The sequence below is a fragment of the Heliconius melpomene genome, chromosome 4 (assembly GCF_056956725.1).
Source record: "Heliconius melpomene rosina isolate 202511_hmr_F chromosome 4, ASM5695672v1, whole genome shotgun sequence".
Lineage (NCBI taxonomy): Eukaryota > Metazoa > Arthropoda > Insecta > Lepidoptera > Nymphalidae > Heliconius > Heliconius melpomene.
The window spans coordinates 9,734,278-9,756,395 of NC_140392.1; the positions used below are offsets into that span (position 1 = coordinate 9,734,278).

The following is a 22,118-nucleotide window of genomic DNA, read 5'->3' on the forward strand; positions in this document are numbered from 1 at the left end:
AAGCTTTCACAAAGTAAATGAAAATTGTAATGACAACACATTTAATGTACATTTTTCGTTATTTTACGAAACTTTATGATTTTTCGTCTCTAGGTACTTTACATAAATGTAGAAAGAAGCATGTATGTATGTAAATTTTGAGTTTTATGAAAAAAAATATATAATAAATTTTCTTTTAAAATGTATGAGTATTTTTTATATATTATAGCGATATTTTATAATGGTGTCTTCAAACAAATAAAATTGCATCTCAAGTCGACAGCTATGGACAACGTACCTACGTAGTGTAAGCGCAGTGCCGCATTCGGGGACGCGGGGTTACTCAGTCTAACCGCGGCGACCGAGGCAGCATGTCCCGCGCGCTAGTGCTCGCGTTACTCGCCGCGCTCGCCGGTGAGTACCACTTTATTTACTTAACCAATTTTAATTAAACTTTTATCGAAAAATCTCAAATAAATTACCTTTCAAATAAAAAAATAATTTTAAAAATCTATCGCATAGTTTCGGAGTAATCGTGTGTTGAAAATTTAGTATGTTTTGACAAGTCAAAATATATCACCTATTCATCTATCAAGTGACAGATGATAAATAACTTTTTAATTTGCGCGCCAAATCTGACAGATTGATGTTTTAATTGATCGTCGTTAATTTGCGGCTAGTGACATTGTTTAAGGTTGCGCGGTTGTTTTTTCTTTTAAACGGAAAATTAGGCCAAGTTTTGTGACAAAGGGGTGAAACGTTGTGAATGTTTTTAACACTTTTTTATAAAATGTGCTATTATTTAGTGTCGTTTTATATAAAAAATATTAAGCAATTTCCCTAAGTTTATTAAAAAAATAAAAAATATTTTAAATGCATTTTTTATATTGATAATTTATAAAAAAGCTAAAATGTTTTTTTATAAAAGCCTCCACATCTGTAGATAATAAAACGGATGACACCTCTCTAGTGGAGTACTACACCGATGCGGGTTAACGTATTCACCGCAGTGGGAGGGCTGGGAACAACAATAAAAGTGACCTAGAATAAAGCCTTGATTGTACTTTGACCCTAGTCCTGCTTAGGTTTTATAATATGCAGTGTTTGACTATATACAGGAAAAAAAGGTTAATTACAGTCTAGTTTCTTAAATCTGTTATTTAAATGTATTTTTCTATTGTGTAAAATATATTCCTAATTTATAAAAGTGAAAATATACTTACAAAGTGAAAAATACATATATAAACTTCAACCTACATTAGTAAATATAAATGTGTTTATTAGCTTAATAAATGTTTAACATAACTTATAAAAATTTAACTTTTGCTATTATTTGAAAGCTTTAAACATATTTTTTATTTGGACCTCAATATTTTAACTATTTACGTATTTTAAAACTCATACATCAAGTAATAGGTAGAGACTTCTTATATTTTTTTGTTATGCCCCAATACCTATAAAAGTAACAGAATTTAAACTAATCTAGACAATCCAATGCATAAAAATATTGTTAAAATCGTACGTAAATAATTTCTTTTCCATTAAATAAATACCGAAATTCCTTTTTTAGGAATTTTACATAAAGAAAACTCATCTAGGGAGTTCCGCGCGAATGAAGTATTCGGAAGAAAACAAACACTAACTTTGAAGAGACACCCCTGTGAGAGGATAAAGTAAACAAAAAACATTTTGACTCACAATTTTGATTGTGAAAAAGTTAACACACCAATGCTTCAATATTGTTTTTAGGTGGAGAAAGAGATATACTCATATATATAGATTATTTTGTAGCTTCACGATGTATGTGTGGGACTTACGCTGTTAATCATATAATAATCATTTTTTATTTCTTTTCCACGAGTGGGAATCGAACCCACAACCGGTTACGCTTGTGCCTCTGCACCATAACTACGGCCTCCTGATTGTGTTCTTTAAAGAAATAATAAAATTAATAAGAAATGATAGGACGAGAATGTATTTAAAATAATTTTAAAAGTATATAAAAATATTCCTACATTTTTATGACCTATATTTAATTCAAAAACTGTAAAAAAGCGCTTAAATTTGACGTTCCGTTTCACATAATACACAATACATGAATTTTGCTGCCAAAATCGCTGATATTTTTTAACTTTTTATTGTCATCTGTTTCCGCGATTTATTATATGCGTATAGATAGATAGTATAGTTTACAATGACGTTGATTTAATATTTTTTTATTTCTATGTACTTCTCTAATTAAACGGGCGTCTAGTGTTAGGACACTACGTTGTGCAATTGCCTCCGAATGACCCAGACATGGAGTTGAGTAGAGATGTTGAGTTAAGGTACTTAGAGGAACTCCGCGTTTTATCTTGTTACCAGAACGATGAAAGGAAATAATTCATTCTCCCAAATGGGAGTCAAACTCTCTCCAGCTCCTAATTTTTATTTATAGTATGTCGAGATCAACGTTAAAGACCTTGCAAAGTGCAGTAGGTTGAGCAGGAAGGCAGTCTCTGGCAGAAGCCGGGATTAATGTCAGGAAGTATGAATCCTGAATGTACTTGAGAAAATCCCCGAAAATCCATCTCATATATATCACAATTGATAAAATATACAAAACCACGAATTTCAATAGTAAATAATACACATAAAACTTCTCTTGTATTTAATTTATATATTACAATTTATAACTGTAGATAATTAAGCTGTTATTCTCTTAAATGGAAGGTCCATTCGAGAGATTTTTATTTGCCTATTTCACAATGGAAGTAATAGTTTTGTTCCCCAACCCAAAAAAAAAACATCTTAAAAACAATCAAAAACTTAAAGAAATCTTTAAAACATCTGTATAATAAAGTAAGAATTTTCGCGTGAATAAAGTTTCAGTATTAAGCTCACCGCAACGTCGTCGAGAGCCGCTTTGTTAGCGTAGACAACGGGATGAGCCATTCTGTGTTCAACTGTACTTATTGTGATGCTTTACAGAACTGTCAAATTTTCTCCTTATTCTTGTTTAAATGATACAATAATAATATTATATGAAGAAGAAGAAGAAATAAAAATGATTATAGAGTAGATAGAGTCTATTCTTATTTAAGAAAATATGAATATGTAAGGTGTTCATCGTTTTCAAGGCCAGTCATGGCGCAGAGGCACAAGCTTCCAACTGAAAACGCGACAAGTTGTGGTTTAGACTCCCACTTAATTAACGTCTTAATTGCTCTGGTTACTGGTAAAGTGGTGACCGTAAGTGTCTTAATTGGAAAGGAGTGTCTTAACACTTGGTTTCCTCAACCTATCCTGCTATATAAAGAATAAAATTATCACGCTTACCGCTTACTGTGCATTTGAATAAGATGGGAGTTCAAATGGGCTCGTTAGTCCTCTGAAGGGGACGCCGAGCAATGATCCTAATTCTAGAAATAGCATCTGTGAAAGTCGTCAGGATAATCTGGAGGCCATTTAAAGTATTGCGTTTGCGAGATGGTATCGTCGTAATCGTTACTCAGATTAGAAGACAATCACATCTCCTCAAAACTACCATTACTGGTTCGTGGTTAATTTAAAAGTACTCTAAAAGAATCGAGTCGAAAGAGTCAAGAGAAATACAATCGAATCGAAATATTAATAATTATATGTTCCTTTCCTCGCTCTGGACGAGGTAAAGCGCAGCGTTGAGTACCGTCACTCAATATAACGTGTCCTCCAGAATTGGGCCAATTAGGAACGTTACTGTTTTAATGGAAACAGAGAGTCGTAACTCTTAACACTAGTTTCCCATGTTTCTTCTGCCTGCCATGCTATGTGCGGGTTAATAAAATCATAATTATCCATGTTTCGTGAAGTCCCTATTTAAAAACATATAGAACTCAGCAAACTATACATAATATTTCACTTTGAGGCAGTTATGGCGCAGCAGAGGCGCGTCACAACGCCAGAAAAACGCGATGGCTGTGAATTCTATCTCCGCTCGAGGGAATGATTATATTATGTATTTTCATTAACTCGCACGTAATATAACGAAAATTTGATGGAAGGAGTGACACAGATTGAATTTTTTATATGTGAATATAATTTTAAATTAAAGAAAATTCTGGATATTGATCTCATAGATATCAAATCTCTTGTTCGTTTAATAAATCAATCAACTTTAACCATTATAAACTAAGTATTCTTATTTTTCTTTTCATCGATTTCAAAATTTTTAATTGGGTCTAGTTATATTAATATTCACGACTTACTTCGAAGTCACGTTTCGGTCGAAGTCTTCAACCAGGTTAACTGAATAACTTTACTTGAACAATACATAGAACGATACCTGCCAATTGGAATGATTACAAAATGTTATGGAAACAGTCCATGATAGGTTTTTCTGGATGTTATTTTAAATATTGGAGATCGTCGAATTTATAATTGAAAGCGATAGTTGTAGATTCGAGCTCCGTTCAGTGTAATTTTTATTTACATGTCATAATAGGTCATTATATTTTATCAAGAAGATATAGCATAATTTAAATGAGAAGAATAACTTTCAAATACATCACAATTCTTTTTATATTATAGGGAATATATAATATACTAGCGGCCCGCTCGCGGTTACACCCGCGTGAGCTATGTTATTATTAATCTCTGTCTCCATGACTACGTCCTAGTGACGTCTATGCAAAATTTGAGACTCCTAGCATTTGTAGTAACGAAGTTTCATACAAACTTTCGACCCCAAAAACAACCCCTTAGAAGTCGAATATTGCAAATTCCCGTCTTAGTGAGTACCTACGTTCTATAAATAACTCCTATGCAAAATTTGAGATTCCTAGCACATATAGTTTCGGAGATTTCGTGATGAGTGAGTGACCTTTCGATTTCATATATATAGATATAGATTAGGTATATTTTAAAAAATACTCCAAAGAATAGCAAAGTCACTTTGCGTTATTTTAACGAAAAACTTGCAGTCTAGAACAAAGTAATCACTTAGCAAGCATGACTGCTTTCTTACGATCCAGAACGCCGCGAGGGTGAGCGGCGAGCTTAGACGACCTCTATGCATAATGGACGGGCTGTACCGGATTGGAAACTCCGAAGACAAGTGCAGTGTACCTACTTCCTCTTCTAAAAGAAAGAACTAATGAAAAATAAGTTACTTTGTAATTGTTTGGTGGTATATATAATGAATAGAATATTTATGCATGTTTAAACGTATGTTGAGGTCATTAGTGCAAGAAGAAATTATATGTTTTTTTTTAATTATTATTATATGGTCGCGTATCTTTCCAATTTTGTTATAATAAAAGGTAAAAAAAATATTTATTTATTAGTTTCATAGTTTTATTAAAATTCAAAGAAACGTGTTTTACTCTAAAATTCGATGTGCGCTATTTTAAATCCTTAGTAGGATTTGTAGGCGTGCAATTTTGGATAACACGTCAACGCGCTTTAGGCAAAAAAGCTTGTTGGGATTCCAATTTCCACTACGTTGGATTTCAATATTGTTGTTATATTTTTGTTGAAAATTCTCTCTCAACAAAATTGTAACTCATCGCTTTCTCTACGTGGAAGATATATGACAAAAACTATTATTGGGGACATTTATCATTACACTAGTAGACTAAGGCGGCTTCGCTCGCTTCAACTATACGAACATTTATTAAATATATTTATGAATTATATTGTCAGTTTAGAGGGTGAATGATAAGACACTCCGTTCCCATTATGAAACTTCCATTCCCCACTTTCCGCTGAATTGGAGGCATTGAGTGGCGGAACTTAACGCCGCTTTGTCGTTGCTTGAACCTACAACCTGTCGCGCTTACAGTGACGCTCGTGCCCCTCTACCGTAACTGGCCTTAAAAAAATAATGTACTACAATGAAAATAAAGAACTAATGCTCTAAGACACCGTATTTTCTAGTTATTCATTCAATTTAAATTAACTTCTACGTATATTGGCTTACATGCGCTGTAAACAGATTATTTAGCATAAGGTTAAATAAAATCTTTTAACTTAATATTTTTAATAATTAAACTAAAATAGTACAAGTTTTTTCTTAATGCCTTAAATTGATTAATTTCGTATAGCAATATTGAATTTATTAAGACTAGGACAATCTTTTGAAGCAATTTAGACAAATTAGCTATATATTCATTAAGGTAGAACAAAAACATGCCAGATTTTTCTTTTATTTTTTACTGAAACATCTGATGTAAAATAACAAAATTAATAAATTATAGTGATTTTAATATATTCTTATTTTTGATAATGACAGTATGGACATTGTTAAGTAGTAATATTATGAAAAAAAAGAACGAATTAAAAAAGAATAACGAAAATAAAAAAAAAAGATTTTTTTCTTTAATATCAAGAAGTGTCCTGCGTCACAGGTAATGCGTACAAACCAGATATTATAATATAAGAACGAAAAAAATTGCAATTATTTAACACTTTGGAATCTCACTTTGATATTCTCCCAATGCGAATCCCAGTTGCCATTTTACTAATTGAAACGTATCTTTATAAATATTGCCATCATGAAGTAATTGGAAAGTTTGTACTACGTTATTATATTTTTTATATGAGATAATAAAAAAAACAATGTCTGTTTATAAATAATAAATTATTTTTTAAAATAAATTATACATCTAGTTCTAATAAATCATAATGAGGGCACGAAGTGTGACTGTAAACGCAACTGGTTGTGGGTTCGAATCCCACTCATAGAAATTAAATATTTATTTAAATTTATATTTCAATTTTCTCTCGAGACAAAGCGCGGCGTTGTGTTCCGCCACTCAGCACGCAATGCCTCCAGTATGCGGAAAGGTTCTTTCTGCCTACCCTGCAGTGTGCGCGATACAGCGTGAAGCTGATTTGATTTGATTTTATTTTTTTTATTCTGGCTGGCATTTGTTAAAGTTCAGAATTATATAAGAATTAAATTTTAGTAGTTGGACTCAACTCAAAACTTGTTAAATTTAACTCTAAATACTATATATAAAGTTAAATTAAGGAATACAAAAAAAAATCTTAATTCACATGCTTTAAAAAATATTTTCCACCCATAATTTTATAAATTCTGGCATAAAATCAAGCGAAACGTTAATAATTTATGAACTGCCAACACCATATGTTTATTTTCGGTAATCTCTTAGCTACTGAGCGCTGTCAGCAAACACGTTCGTACATTCGTGTATACTAACAGTGTTTATGTATGTACACAACCCTACCCCAGTGAAGGGAGGCTAGTCACTTTGATAATAAAATATTTTATATTGTTTTTGTATTAACTTCACGCTGTATCCCACACAGGTAGGCAGAGGGAACCTAGTGTTAAGATATTCCGTTCCTCATTTTCCACTTCAGTTGATGCTTTTGTAATGTTACAAAATTATTGGATTTTTTTCTTCTTGTAATAACAATAGTAATTTTAAAACATGTTTTTCACATATAAGTATTTAATACTATTATAATAATAAAATAAGTTATATAATTCTTATAATAGGATTAAATATAGGTGAAAAACACGTTTCATATTATTTCTGTTTAAAAAAAATATGATATTTTTGTACACTTTCTAGGAAGACCCAATTAAATCGCTTTATCTAAGGCTTAGATTCAAAGCTAAACATTCGTATTGAAGCCTGGGAGAATAGCCTACTTCACACTAATAGCCTACTGTTTAAGTTAATCGTTTCAAAGTATTCATATTTGTTCGACTATACAAAAAAAATCACTTAATTAATTTTTTTATCTAATTTTTAGTATATTAGAAAACTAGAAAAATGTAATTTATAATTGTATAATTTTTATTAACAAGAGAAAACGCTGTCCGCCATGTTAGTCTACCGATAACCTATGCTCTGAACTGAAATATAAATAGTAAACAAGCAATTAAATGGTTAAACAAACATAATCTCACGTTTAAATTAAAAAACGTGACTCTTACTAGTTTAAATGAGAAATGAGTATTTGATATTATAGCATAACATATAGAAAATTTATAGAAAGTTACATATAGAAAGTTAATTATATATTTTTTTAGATTATATAGATCTGTGAAAAAAATAAAGTTCTAGCTTAGTGTGACGCTATATATATATATATGTATGTCATAGCCAGTAAAAATTTTGATTTTTTTTTAAATGTGTAGGGAGGGGTATTGCTCCGGTGGTTTCTAGTTATATTTGTATTATTTGCAATTCGTTTTTTAATTATTTATTTGCATTTATTCTGTATTTATTACTTGTAACAACATTTTTAAATACTACAAAAGCTATAATAATATAGCTTTATTTATTATTTTAAGTGGTTAATTAGATCGACCTCACCTTCATCCTGTTGTTACAGCATGAGTTCAATGCAAATAATATTGAAATAATACAACTGTACATTAATTAAAAATATGAATAATAGACGATAGTATTACAGCCTCATCGCTCAGCTCTGGGTAATAATTAACTTTACCTGACCGCTTGTTAGAATCATTACTTGAAACAATTATGTTTTTATATATTTCTGTTTTTATTTGTGTTATATATAAAAAAAAATGAGTGTAACTGATACTTCTTGGCTTTATCGTTCTAGATTCTACAACTAAGTAGTATTGCTTTTCGAAATCTAAACTATATAGTTTTTCTCGTTGTCTACCCCCAAAATAGAAACTTCCTACGTAAAGGTACGTTCAAAATATATATTAGAACATACATCTTACTTTACAGATCTTTGGACTGAAACACAAACATTAAGGAAAGAAAGCTTGGACATAATAAATAGGGCAATTTATTACAAGATAAAGATTTTAAACGATTGCAGAACATTGCTTTTCTTAATAAAACTTTAGACGAGTGTGTGACCTACAAACTGCTTCTTCTATTATTTATTTGGTTATTTATTATTTTAATTCATATCTCAAATTGTTCTATACAGGATAAATAGAAACAAAGTAATATTTTACTCTATTCCTGGAGATATTACGTGTTCGATGGATGAACCGTTGCTTGGATGTTTCTTTCTAAAAGTTTTTTTGTTTTTTTTTTTCTGGTAGGTTAAGCTAATATTGTATTGTATAATTGTCTTATAGGAATAACTAAAAAATATATATAATGGCATTATAAGTGCTCGAGGTACAACTGTTAACATTATGTATTATAGAGCCTTTTAATATAAAAATACTATCTTAAGCAAAATACATATTTCTATCAGTAGTTTCTGAGATTAGTGTGTTCAACCAAACAAACTCTGCAGTCCTGTAATATTGGTTAAGTGGTTAACCTAGTGAATTTTCACTACATTTTCTTTTCAACAATGACATATAAAAAAAGTAGAGTATTAACCTTTTGACCAAAGCTTTTATTTAACGAGCAAACTGCAGGATAAACAAATCGATAATAAATAAAAAAATAACTTTCATAGAAATTCACAGTATTGGAATTCACCGCACATGTCACATCGCATGACCGAAGGCTGTGGCTGATTGCAAACATTCATATTTAATTCCTTTGTTGTAAATACTTACATGTATTTATTTAGTAAATGCATAAGCATAACACGCAATGCTTCCGGAATTCCAAGGAAAATAGAGAATGGAAGTATCTTAATACGAACAGAATGTCTTCATTAGGTTCCCAAGTTCGGTCTGCCTACCCTGCTTATGCGTGATACAGCGTGAAGCTAAAAATATAAATAGAATATATGTATATTTCTATACTTATACATATTGTAAAGCTGAAGAGTTTGTTTCATTGATAGCGATAATCTCAGGAACTACTGCTTTGAACTTTAAATATCTTTTACGCGGTATAGGCCAAACTATAGGTTATATTATAGAGCTTCACGTATTCCATACATAACAAACCGTATTAATAAATAATAATTTATTCCCCCAGAGGCAACGAACTCACGACCCTCGCGCTTACAGTCACACGCTACGATTGGCTATATTATATCATATTAATAATTTCGATGTAACCCACTGTACCTTCAGTCATAGAATGTGTCATATATCATTTTCAATTTTTTACTTAAACAATTTCCTCGTAACATAATGAACACGTAAAAACACATACAAAAATCGATTCTACGACCACCCTCATAAAGCTCTATGACCCCTAATCTACATTCCTCTGTTTCATTAACTATCAAAAAGCTTGCGTGATTATAACGAATATCGTAAGTTTCATACCAATGCACAACGGGCGATACGTTAAAAGTAATTTGAATTTCACGCAACATTGTTGTCTAAATACTACAATATATAATACAATACTAAAAATCTGTTTCACGCTGTATCCCGCACACAGCACGGTAGGCAGAGGGTGCCTAGTGTTAGGACACTCCGCTTCCGCGCGAATTCTGGAGGTATTGCGTGTTTAGTGGCGGAAATCGACGCGTTTTGCCTCGACACCACACCAGAAATGAAAATATTAAATATTTTATTTTCTCGAACGGGAATCGAACCCACTACCTTTCGCGTTTGCAGTTACACACTTGTGCCCCTGCGTCTCGACTACCTGTTAAAAAGATTGATTATTTTTTTAACATGTCCAGTCTGTTTGTCAATTTTAGAGAGCGATCCGATCGTTTGGGACTTCACCCGCTTGGATTACATAATTATTGGTTTAAATCTATTTCGTTATTGACATTTCACAAAAATATTTTAACAACATAGAATTATATTTTTTTTAATATTTTGGACTCTCATATAAACTTTCGTCTTGAATCACTCTATCTATTAGTTTTTGTAAATCACATTAAAATCTGATGTATAAGATACGCCTTTATCTCTACTATATATATAATTTTTGGAACTACGCCACCAAAAAACCATCTGTTCGAAAATACGGTTTCAAAAATCAATAGGGGAAACGGACATCCCTTGATGTTAAAACCATATGCCAATTTATATCCTTACTTACCCTATGTTTAAATTAATAAAGCTTCCCTAGTTATTTTTTTTTTATTTATTTCTTCGCTCATGTAGACAAATTGCTGCGTTAAGTTTCGTCACTTATCATACAGTGTGCTGAGTCCGGTTGTAGCTCAGGACCAGGGCAAGTTGTGGATTTGATTCCCTCTCAAGGTACCGGAATATTTCATATTTTAATTTTCACGCACTGGTGACGAGTCAGCGTAGCGATGAGTTCCTCCACTCAACGTGCAATGCTTTTGAAATTTGGCGAAAAAAATAGAACGGGACTGTCTTATTGGGGATGTAGTTTCTTAACACTAGGTTCTCAATTTCCCTTTGCCTATACAATACAATACAATATAATATTGAGCTATAACTAAAGAAAAAACTTGTAAAAAGATCTATATGACAAGAGACATGAGGTCGCTACATCTTTTAATTTTAAGCGTGGAGAAGTAATCACGTAACAATTTCAAATGACATACCATTACACAAGTCATTTTCTAATATTAAACTTGAGAGGCTTCGTGATGGCACCATAATGAATCCTTTTAACCTTTCATTACTCCTTGGGCATGCCTTTATCTACTTATGTCATAATTATATCTCAATAAGAAATGGTTTAAATGTTACATTATAATTTTATTATATCCCCTTATGTCCTGAGATTACCTCTATATTAACCAATTTTAAAGTAGTACAAATATCCAGCGAAGTAATACCAGTTAACCTTTAATTGGCGTCTATGAGTGTAGCTGTTAAATATTAATTCAGTGTTTCAGATAAAATTTTAGTATCTTATATAGGAGCAAATCTCTTTCTATAATATTACAAAGTCTATAAAACGACAGCAGATATTACAATTATGCTAAAAGGTGACCGAAATTATATTTTATTATCGAATTAGACCAACTTAGTCCCAAATAATCTGGTATATTCAGTTAATTTTCAAATTTTAACAGAACCTTAAATATTACAATTTTAATAAAATTCTATTAAAACCGGCGTAATATTTAAAAGTGGGTTCAAATTTAATTTGGAGAAATATGTATAAAAATAAATGTATATAGATATTTTCTCGGTCTAGTCAAATGAATACATTAATAATTATTATGTATTTTTTGTCTACCATAGCGATACATTATTAATATAATTTTCCCTAAGCGAGAATTGAACTTGGATACGACGATATCGACGTATTTACAGTGAGATGCTATTCAACTGCCCTCATCATACGCCTCGTTATATTCAAATTAGAATTATGTCAATAAAACAGCTACGAGGCTGCCGTAGCGCAGAGGTAGCGTGCTACTCTAAACGCGACGCTTGTGGGTTCGATTCCCGCTTGGTTTTCTCTGCCTACCCTGCTATGTTGACATATGAGGCGGGATACAGCGTAAAACAAGTAAAATCAACATATATATATAATACAACATAGGTATAGAGCATTTTATAATCCATATAAACGGTTAATATCGTACCTTTCATTAGCACCGGTGCGGTTATAGTATTGCGGCTTCACACTCCACCTGTTATTATAATGAGATTTTATTTGTTAACAAGTTATTTCTGTACTTCTTTAAACCTGGGCTTCTATGGTAGACGTCAATGGGTTAGGAAAGTTCTAGTACTAGACTTTTTATTTGTAGAATTTGCAGCTTATTATGTTTCTTTTCTGCAATATCCCGTACATAGCGGGGCAGACAGAGGGACCTTGGTAACCTAATTAAGACACTCGGTTGTTATTAAAGCACTTCCGCTCCTCATATTTTCGTTACATTCTGAAGGCATTGTGTTTTGAGTGGCGAAACTTAATGCCGCCTTTTGTTTGATCTCAACTCTGAGATCGATCTTGGGATGCCGTTTTCATTACATTACAACCAATGAATGAAAACTATATATTAATAAATAAGTAATAAAAAAATATAGAACTACTTTTCTGTAAATAATTTGTTTCATTTTCCACTTTTGTTTACTGACGTAGTACAATATTCTATTGTGTGTATAAAAAATTGAGGTCGAATGTTGATTTATATTCAATATAAAAATCGATTAATCAAACAGGTACGATGAGACCGTCGCGTCGTGGCGCAGGGGAACAAGCGTGCGACTGTAACAAGGCAAAGTGCGGCGTTAAGTTCCGCCACTTAACACGTTGTGAATTAAGAATTCACGCTTGTGCCCCTGCCCCACGGTTGGCCTCTATATTACATTCCATCCATCAGCCTTTTAAGGTCCACTGCTGGACATAGGCCTCCCCCAATGCTCGCCACTCCGTCCGGTCCTGCGCCCTTTGAATCCAGCGGGTTCCCGCTGTCACGCAGTGCTAAGCGCGGTGACTATGGCAATAACCCCCCCTATGAAAGGCACAAATATTACATTAAATAAGTAAAATTAAATTCAATGATTTAACTTAATTATACATCACTGTCGGTTCAGTGGTTAAGAAATGTGTTTGCTAAGACGCAGGTCGTAGATTTGATTCAGGTATAAAGACAGTGTCGTACAAATTTTGAAATAATTACTAAACGATTCAAATGTATCTTACCAAAAACCAGTAGCTTCGTGCCTTTACCGCTCAGCAGCAGCGTAGACACACTCCGTCATCCATATTTTGCCTAGTGATTTTTTTTTAGTTGCTGCCTTCTGATTATAATTAAGATAAGTGTCCTTTTATTAAAATTTCCTATAAAATTTTTGAACTTACACCCCTTTATACAAACGGGTATTTCCCTTTTCATTTTCAAGTCATGAATGTGTACCATAAAAGAAATGAAAGTTGGAAGCGTCTGACGAGACGATTACACACTAACGTTTGATGTGTAGAAGTGGCATGAGTTAAAGTTATCTATATTAATTTATCTGTGAAATCTATTTTAAACTGACTATTTATATTTTATATTTTTTAGCTTTAAGTTGTATTGCAGGGTAGCCAGAGGGAACCGGAAACCTAGTGTTAAGACATTCCGTTCCCCACTTTCTTTGCATGTTGAGTGGCGGTAGTCAACGCCGGGCCATGCGTGGTTATCAGAATGAACAAATGAAAATATTAAATATTTCATTTCCACGAGTGAAAATCGAACCTACACCTATCACGTTAACACTCGCACCTTTGTACCCCTGCGTCTCGACCTCATTCCTAATATTTAAAGAAAAATTAATAAAATCTAGTATTCAACATCTCCAAATCGATTAAATACTTGATCTGGTGCCATTTCCTACGTACCGTTCAAGGTGATGCTCTAAAGTAAGGCATGTCTAGAGGTACATCCACGGGCTCCGAGACAGCCTTGAGATATTTACAGCTGAAATGGGAACGAACAGCTGGAAATTCCTACTTTCTAATTATGGTTCATAATTTAAAAGCAATTTGAAGATATTTTAGACACTTTCGTTATTTGGAACTGTAATTCAGTTAATAAAGTAATAATATGGAATTAAATATAATCAAATTTTAATGATTTTTAATTTTTATATTAAAGGTGAATCTTTATACTTTATTTATTGTTTATTTATTTAAGTGTTAGAAATCCAATGCTAAATTATAACAAGTAGGTAAGTATCTATATTTTGAATCTATGTTTACAGCGTACTAAAACACAATAAAAATATATTAATTTCATTAATTGTTTAATTGTCATAACCAGAATGTTTTTATGGTGTCAATTTATAATAATATTTATTTTAATCAACAATATTTAAAATATATCACAGAATAAAAATAATATTAAAATTTTAAAGTGACAAAATTAATTTTAGTTAGAGACGACGACGTCGATGATGTCATTAGTTACAGCGTGCCCTACTACTTTTTTATTAATCTTCATCTTGCCAGATAGTATTAGCGTGCTTCCTCGCTTGAAATTTTTATATTAAATAGAAAGTAGAGGCCAATAACGGCGCAATGCGACAGGTTGTGGATTCGATTTCCACTCAAGGAAATAAAATATTAAATATTTCAATTTCCTCGCTCTGATAACGAGGCGAACCGCGCTGTTAAGCTCCGTCACTCAACAGTCAATGCTTCGAGAATTAAGCTTGTAGGGAACGGAATGTCTTAATGGGTGTAAGTGTCTTAACATTAGGTTTTCAAATTACCTCTACCTATAGGATACAGCATGAAGTGAAAGAATCCTTTAATTTCTCCATCTCCAGAAATTGAATTCATAGCTCTACCGCACCATTATCATCCGTACCACAAAGGCTAATAAGATATTTAATATAAATCGTTCATTCAATTCAAAGTGACGCCGTTATAAGTGATTTACAAGCACTTTAGAATTTACGAACTAACAGAGTGTCCTACTTTTAGAGATAATCTACCCACTGTTGCTTTGTTCTGTGTTCATTTGTGTTAAGCTTGTTTTACAGTAATGTAAATTTAGTAGTTTCTCCTTGTGTCTTTGCGTTTTGCCTTAAAGAAGTGTGATATTAGTTTAGTTTACTTTAATTTATTTTTGCTGCCATAAATTGTTATATATAATGATAAAATCTTTATGTAACGAAACCTCCAAATACGTTTATAATTTTAATAAAAACAGAATACGAAAGATGGAAAACTAAATTAATTAACTCTACACCTCTGCAGAGGTAACTCAACACTTCACTGATACATCCCTAGCGAATATCTAATAGAGTCTCCTAGGAATACATGAATCGTATAAATTATAAATATATGTAGCTACGTGCAGGTCGCGCCTCTCACCGAGCACTCTGGCCAATTAAGCTATGCATATGTACTTACTAATGGACCTCCATAGCGAAGTCCGTCGCTATAATAATTTTATACGATTGTTATTTGATTTTTGTTTTGGTGCAACAATGACGTAATTCGATTTTAATGATAAAATATATACTATTAACAAACCGATGGTCCTTAAGTAAAGTATCGTAAGTGAAAAATCGTAAATGTTTTTATTGCTTTCTTGAATTACTAAGAAGAGAGAGATTTTTAAGAAATTAAAAAATTACGTTTAATAAACGTGTATATAATCTAAAACTATCCTTTATAATAGTTCAAAACAGCAATAAAAGAAATTAAAGTTTTTCACTTACGATTCTTTACATAGGAGCCGTCGACTTTTATATTTATTGTAAATTTAAATCTACATATATACATTATTTTTAATATGAAACCTAAAACTGTACAATAACCGTATATCAATAAAATCACAAATAACAATTCCAGTAACATTGTACTGTGGAGTAAATATGACACAGTATCATACAATTTTATGCTGCTGTTACGACGAAAGTACCTAATATATTTGTTTATATTACCTTTGGTGCTGGAACGAGCCGCCGATAGTGTCGGCTCAAATTTTTATCTCTCCGCCCTGGTAGATAAATTGCAGCATTGAGTCCCGCCACTCAACGACGTACAAAGTTGAGAACGGAGTGTCTTACCATTATGTTGCCGCACCATTAAATACAATCTGTCTACTCTGCTAGGCATAAGTGTGATACTGCAAAAAATATGTCTTTTTTTAGTTTTTTTGTCTTTAGGTTTCCGTTCCTCAAAAGGAAAAAACGGAACCCTTATCTCTTTGTTGCCCATCTGTGAAAACTATTTATCTCGGGATTGTGTTGAGTTTCTTAAGCTGACAGTAATATCAAATATTCAGCTCAACATTCTAATCGAACACTGAAAAACATAAGATACAAGCATTGATTTTGTTGTATTTTATATTCGCCTGCATACTTAAGTTTGTCAACTTGTAAAATTTTTACTGTCTCATTTAGTACAAAACCCACAGTGGTCAAATCCGTCTCACACTTTACTAGTTTGTGTTTCATTTAACCGTATCTTAATCGTAGCATAATTAAACCACGTCTGACTGAACATTAATCGTTGAACGATAATGATCAAAAATGTGGATTTTTTTAAGTATTTTTTTTTTATGTAATATTTAAATGAATTAATATTGTTTAGTGGTGACATGCTCCATATGAAAAATGTATAAAGATGTTTATTTCTAATAGGCATTCTATTATTTCTTTACTGAGTAATGACTTAAGAAGCTGCAATGGCATATTTGTTGCAACTCTTACGGAAACGGAACTACAACCTTAGCAAGGCAGTGCGAGAGTTCATCTGAAGCAGTGTCGCGATGGTCCTCGACATACTTTATTCAGTTATTTCACGTATTAAATGTTATTTCCTCTGGAATATCGAATGAGATGTCTGTACAGTAGCAAATTTGATTGTGGTTTCGATTCATATTTTGAAAAAGTTGTGTGACACATGACTCATGACACACTCAACTCAATGCCTCCATAAATCAGTGGAAAAAGAGGAGTGTCTTAATAGTATCTTAACACTATGTTCCCGGGTACCTCCTGATTTCCCTGCTATGTGTCAGAAATAGCGTGAATACTATAACTAAAACTACGCGAAACAAAAATATTTTTCCAATTTAAAACAGTATTTCCTGAGATTAATGACCATCAGCTAACTCTCTCTCTCTCCCTCTTTTATCATTAGCTTAGTTAAGCAATATGCATAAGATGGGTTTCCAAACAAATATAAAGTATTCTGGAAGCTCTTAAAGCTTTAAATTTGACGGATCATTAAAGCTGTTTAACGCTCGATGTTAATCCGCACCGTTTATTATTTAGAATACGAAACGTAATTAAATGTTTACGGACGTTTGTTTGAAGGAAATAAATTCACAATTACCTATATAACTACTTATTTATATATTCAATAATTACTTAATTTATATTACTAAAAAATACTTTTAAATAAAAAAAACACATACATTCGAAAAAATTTATTATTCAATATAACCCTTTATAAATAATTGAGTTAAATGAAACGAGTTCAGGTCACTAACCCATTAAATAACAACTAGGTAGTTATCGATTTACGAAGTAGTTATCTAATGTTCTAAATCTAGTAGATACTAATTTATTGAACTATTTTTTATTTTTTCTAACATTATAATAATAAAGTAACGTTATTTTTAGTATTTTTTTATAATCTTATATTTTTTTGTGTTCTTATATTTTTTGCATTTTGTGAGTAACCGAAACGAAATTAATGAAAAGCAGTTCCGTTCTAAAATTTGTATACGTTCAAGAAATTTTGGATGATGGATGACGATAACCCATTGCCCGCAGCATTTCTTGCCTGCTAAAATATTATTAATATAAAAATACATTTATATTAACAATATTTTAGCAATAAGTTTATGTTCAGTGTTAGGTCAGGCACGTCCCTGCTAAGTCATGATGGAGTCACTCCTATTTGAAAAGAAAAATAATGATTATAAAATATGGCATTTATCTCGAGACGATTTAACTTCTAAACTTTGAATAATGCAGCGAATAAATCAGAAAGTTTGGTGGGAATGCTCCAAATGTCTATCAGTTACTTCGTTAGAGCAATTTAGGGAAAATTGGAAATTATATTGAGAGGAGAGCGGTGGGATTTATCACTTGGCTCCTGTCTGCCCATCTTGTGAGATGTAAGAATAATAAAAATGTGATAATGAAATATATATTTTTCACGCTTGATCCTGAATATAGTAAGTAGACAGATTGATGATCATGAGAGGAGAAAGAGAGGAGAGAAAGACACTGTTTACCAAGCAGCGCCCAATTTTGGACGCGGCGATCACGGTTGACTTAGCGTCGCAACTTAGAAATAATTTATTGCCTCAAATGGAAATCGAATCAGGACTTGCCTCAGAATATCTTAAAAGCCATAATTACAAAAATACAAAAATAATAAAATTTAAACGCAACCAGAGCTTTGAGACCTAGACTTTATTTTGAACGGCTACAGTTTCGTAATCTAACGTAATTAAAATTTAATTATATGGTATACAATTATTTTTAAGTAGTTTCGTCTGAAAATTCGTACTTGTTAGAGAATATTTCGTGTTAATTATTTCAAATTGTAGTAGGTATGATGTAGTAGTGTACTATTTGTACCAGCTTTTATTTTATTTTCCGTGTTAGTGGATAGTGGTCAGTTTTGATGATAATAAAATTGTATAAAATTAATTTTTTTGTTAATTTAAAATGGCAGTCGCAATTAAATAGGAGCATAGAAATTTTAACACAAATCACCTAATATAGGTGGAAATGAAAGAACTTGATTTGTAAAATAACATGAAAAAAATCTAGAGGGCATATTTTTAAAAAGGTTTTTGTTTTAAATATTTTATATTTTTAAGCTTTAAATATATTTTTTTTCTCCTTTTTCCCACTGAATACTGGTAGGCAGAAGCAAACCTGGTTGAACAGTAAATAAACAAAATAAAAATGTTTTAAATATAAGCCAAATCAAAGTATTGAGACAAATTGCAAAGTAAACGTGAAACTTTGAAAAAAGCACAAAATTACAGTGTATTTACGTTAGCGAGACTCAAAAAAGGTACATCCTAGTGAAACTTTTGAAGCAAAGCTTATTTGTCTCTTTAACGAGTCCTATTCATTCTACAAAGAAAGATCTAACGTAACTGGAAAGACGCGACGAAAGCTTTTATTTTTTTAACTTCAAGCTGCATTCCGGTTACACATTACTACATGCGGGTTCAAACATAGAGACAGGACCAGTTATCTGGAGGAAGTCAACGCCGCGCTTTGTCTTCTTACCAGAGCAAAAAAAGAATATAAATCAATCTCTTGAGTAAGAAACGAACCTACAACCACCCACACGGGCCTATAACGTAATTAATATTTCGAACTCATAACTTAAGCATTGGTTAAAAAAAAGCTTAAAAATGGCTTCGCAAATAAAATAAAAGTAACAAAGTGTAAAATTACAACCGAATTTGTACCAGACGGTGAGCATTACGCGTTCGTACGGTTTCCACGTCTGCTCGAGCTCGAAGAATGGCATATGGCGTACGGCTTCCTGCATTTTAATCAATATACTATATATATTATTATTATAAGTATTACTATATTTAGAATGTTTGTTTATATACAACTAGCCTTAATGTGCGGCTTTGCCCGCCTGTAACAAGTTAATATAGCTTACCTCTTTAAATGGGCTTTACGACACAAAAATATTTTTTTAAATAGAATTGCTTTCAACCAAACAAAATCTTCGGCTTCAGTATATAACTCATCGCCGTATTTTCGAGACTTATTCTGATGATTGGCAGGTTTCAGCGCCGCGCTCAGTCTTGTAATTTTCAAAAAAATGTTATTCATCATAGAGTGGGAATCAAACCCATAATGCGATGGGCATGACTAAATGACGTCACTGAGCCACTAGATTCATATTTTTTTCACAACTTTACAATATTTTACAACCCCTAAAATTTTCAGTTTTACTGCGAATTGTTCCAAAGTTAGCCACAATCCTTATAACATATTCACAAACCTTACAAATTTCAAAAATATGGAATTTTCTATGTTTTTAATAATAATTACTTACCATGGCTAATTAAATTTAAATAAAATTTGAATGTTGTTCAAGTCCGCTATTATAAACGCGACGATTGTGGGTTCGATTCCCACTCTTTCACACACAATGAAATATTTAATATTTTCATTTACTAGACTGATGACTTATCTTAACGAATAATAAATACGTTGCAAACAATTTTTACTGTCTAGGTTCAAAATTTATATCTCAAAGTTTATACTAAAAACGCCACAAAAAGTTTCAAAAGCCTTACTTGGAAACTGTCCAAGAGGTGCGGGTTCTAATCTTGCTACGTTCAAGTTTTAATGTTTTCTTAAAGGTATTTTTGTTTCCAAAGTGAGGAATAACACTTTAAAATTGTAAAAAACAAGTAAGACCTGTATTTATAAATTGCTCTCAAGTCTGAGATTGTTCTTGAGATGCCGTTTTCATTCTTTTAAAAATTATAAATGAAAACAGGTACTCAAGAACGATCTCATACTTAAGAGCGGTATACAAATACGTGCCTAAGTAAACGACCTTTTAAGTAATAAAATGTGATACTCATTATATTATGAAAGTTATTCATTTACAGCAACATAATTAAATGTTGTCCTTTAAATGACAAGAGACAAAGGAAAACTGAGCTTGCCTCGTATAAAATTAAATATTTAAAACATTATTATGCACATATATCATTATAGTTATTATTTCTGCATAAAATATTAAAAATCACGGGATGATTCTTGTATAAAGTGTTTTTGTTGACTTTTAATTACTAGCGGATGATGAAATGTTAAGTAGATTTTAACTGGTTTCAAGCTGGTGGTGGTTGTGGCAGTGTCCCACTATAAACGTGATGTTTGTGGGTTCGATTTCCAGTGCGGTACATAAATTATTTGTATAATTATTTTCCGTGTGTGCTTCCAAGTGCAGCGTTGAGTTCTTTGTTCTGGAAAATTAAACCACGGCGTTAAGTTCCGTCACTCAACGGAAAGCAGCAACGGAGTGTTTAAATGCTATGTTCACTCTGCTTAATATAGTAGATATTTGGGATACAACGTGAAGCGAAAAAAAAGCGACATATCCGAATGCGGTTGAAAAACAGTATGAGACAAGTCCTTTCATTAATTTATGAATAGCTTTATAGAAATTCGAGTTAGAAGGTATCTCGTAAGGAGCGGGAAATTATACTCACGGGAATCATTATTTTTTATATTATTTCTTAGACCTTTTTCTATGTTCTAACATCTTATTTTATTTCTTCAGGTATTCAGTGTCGGTTCTGCGAAATAATGAATACAAATATTTATTTGTTTGAATAAAGTATTTACTTTGAATGAATGAATGAAAAGAAATTTTAAATAAATGAACTTTTAAGACTAAATTTGATATGGTGTTTGTGAGGTTACATATCAATCGACGGAATGTTTTCTTGTATATTTTTTCAGCTGAAACCTCTGTTTGATTAGACAAAACCTTAGCGCTAGTTAGCACCCACCTACAATCCAAATTCTGTGAATAAATTACAAAGATTTATTGAACGTTAAAATAAGAAGCTAAAAGTAATTGAATTAAAAAAAATCATTGATCAGTATTAGTTATTTTATGTATAATAAAATAACTTTAGTGATGCTAAAACACCTTTATCATTTGCTAAAATCCGAAAACAAAAACGACAACACGTGATTTAAAAATCAAACTGTCAAAATCTAAATTTGACATGCATCCATTACACGTCGATCCAGCCCGGCGACGAGGCCTACTCCCAGTAGTTTGTAGTTAGTACCAGCCTCTCAGACAGTCCTCGAGACTCGCGCCGCACACATTCACTAGAGAATCCTTTGAACCCGGTGTGCCGAAATTTTACCCTCATTAAAGCGTTGG

General features: G+C 32.0%; 1 protein-coding gene across 1 annotated transcript in view; it reads left to right on the top strand.

Moving 5' to 3' along the window:
• The first annotated feature begins 266 nt into the window (after positions 1–266).
• Positions 267–22,118, top strand: part of LOC146539711 (integral membrane protein DGCR2/IDD-like) — a 31,248-nt gene continuing 9,396 nt past the window's right edge. The window contains exon 1 of the mRNA XM_085185040.1: positions 267–393. Within this exon, the coding sequence (XP_085041166.1) occupies positions 351–393 (43 nt within the window). The 5' untranslated portion in view covers positions 267–350. The remainder of the gene's footprint in view (positions 394–22,118) is intronic.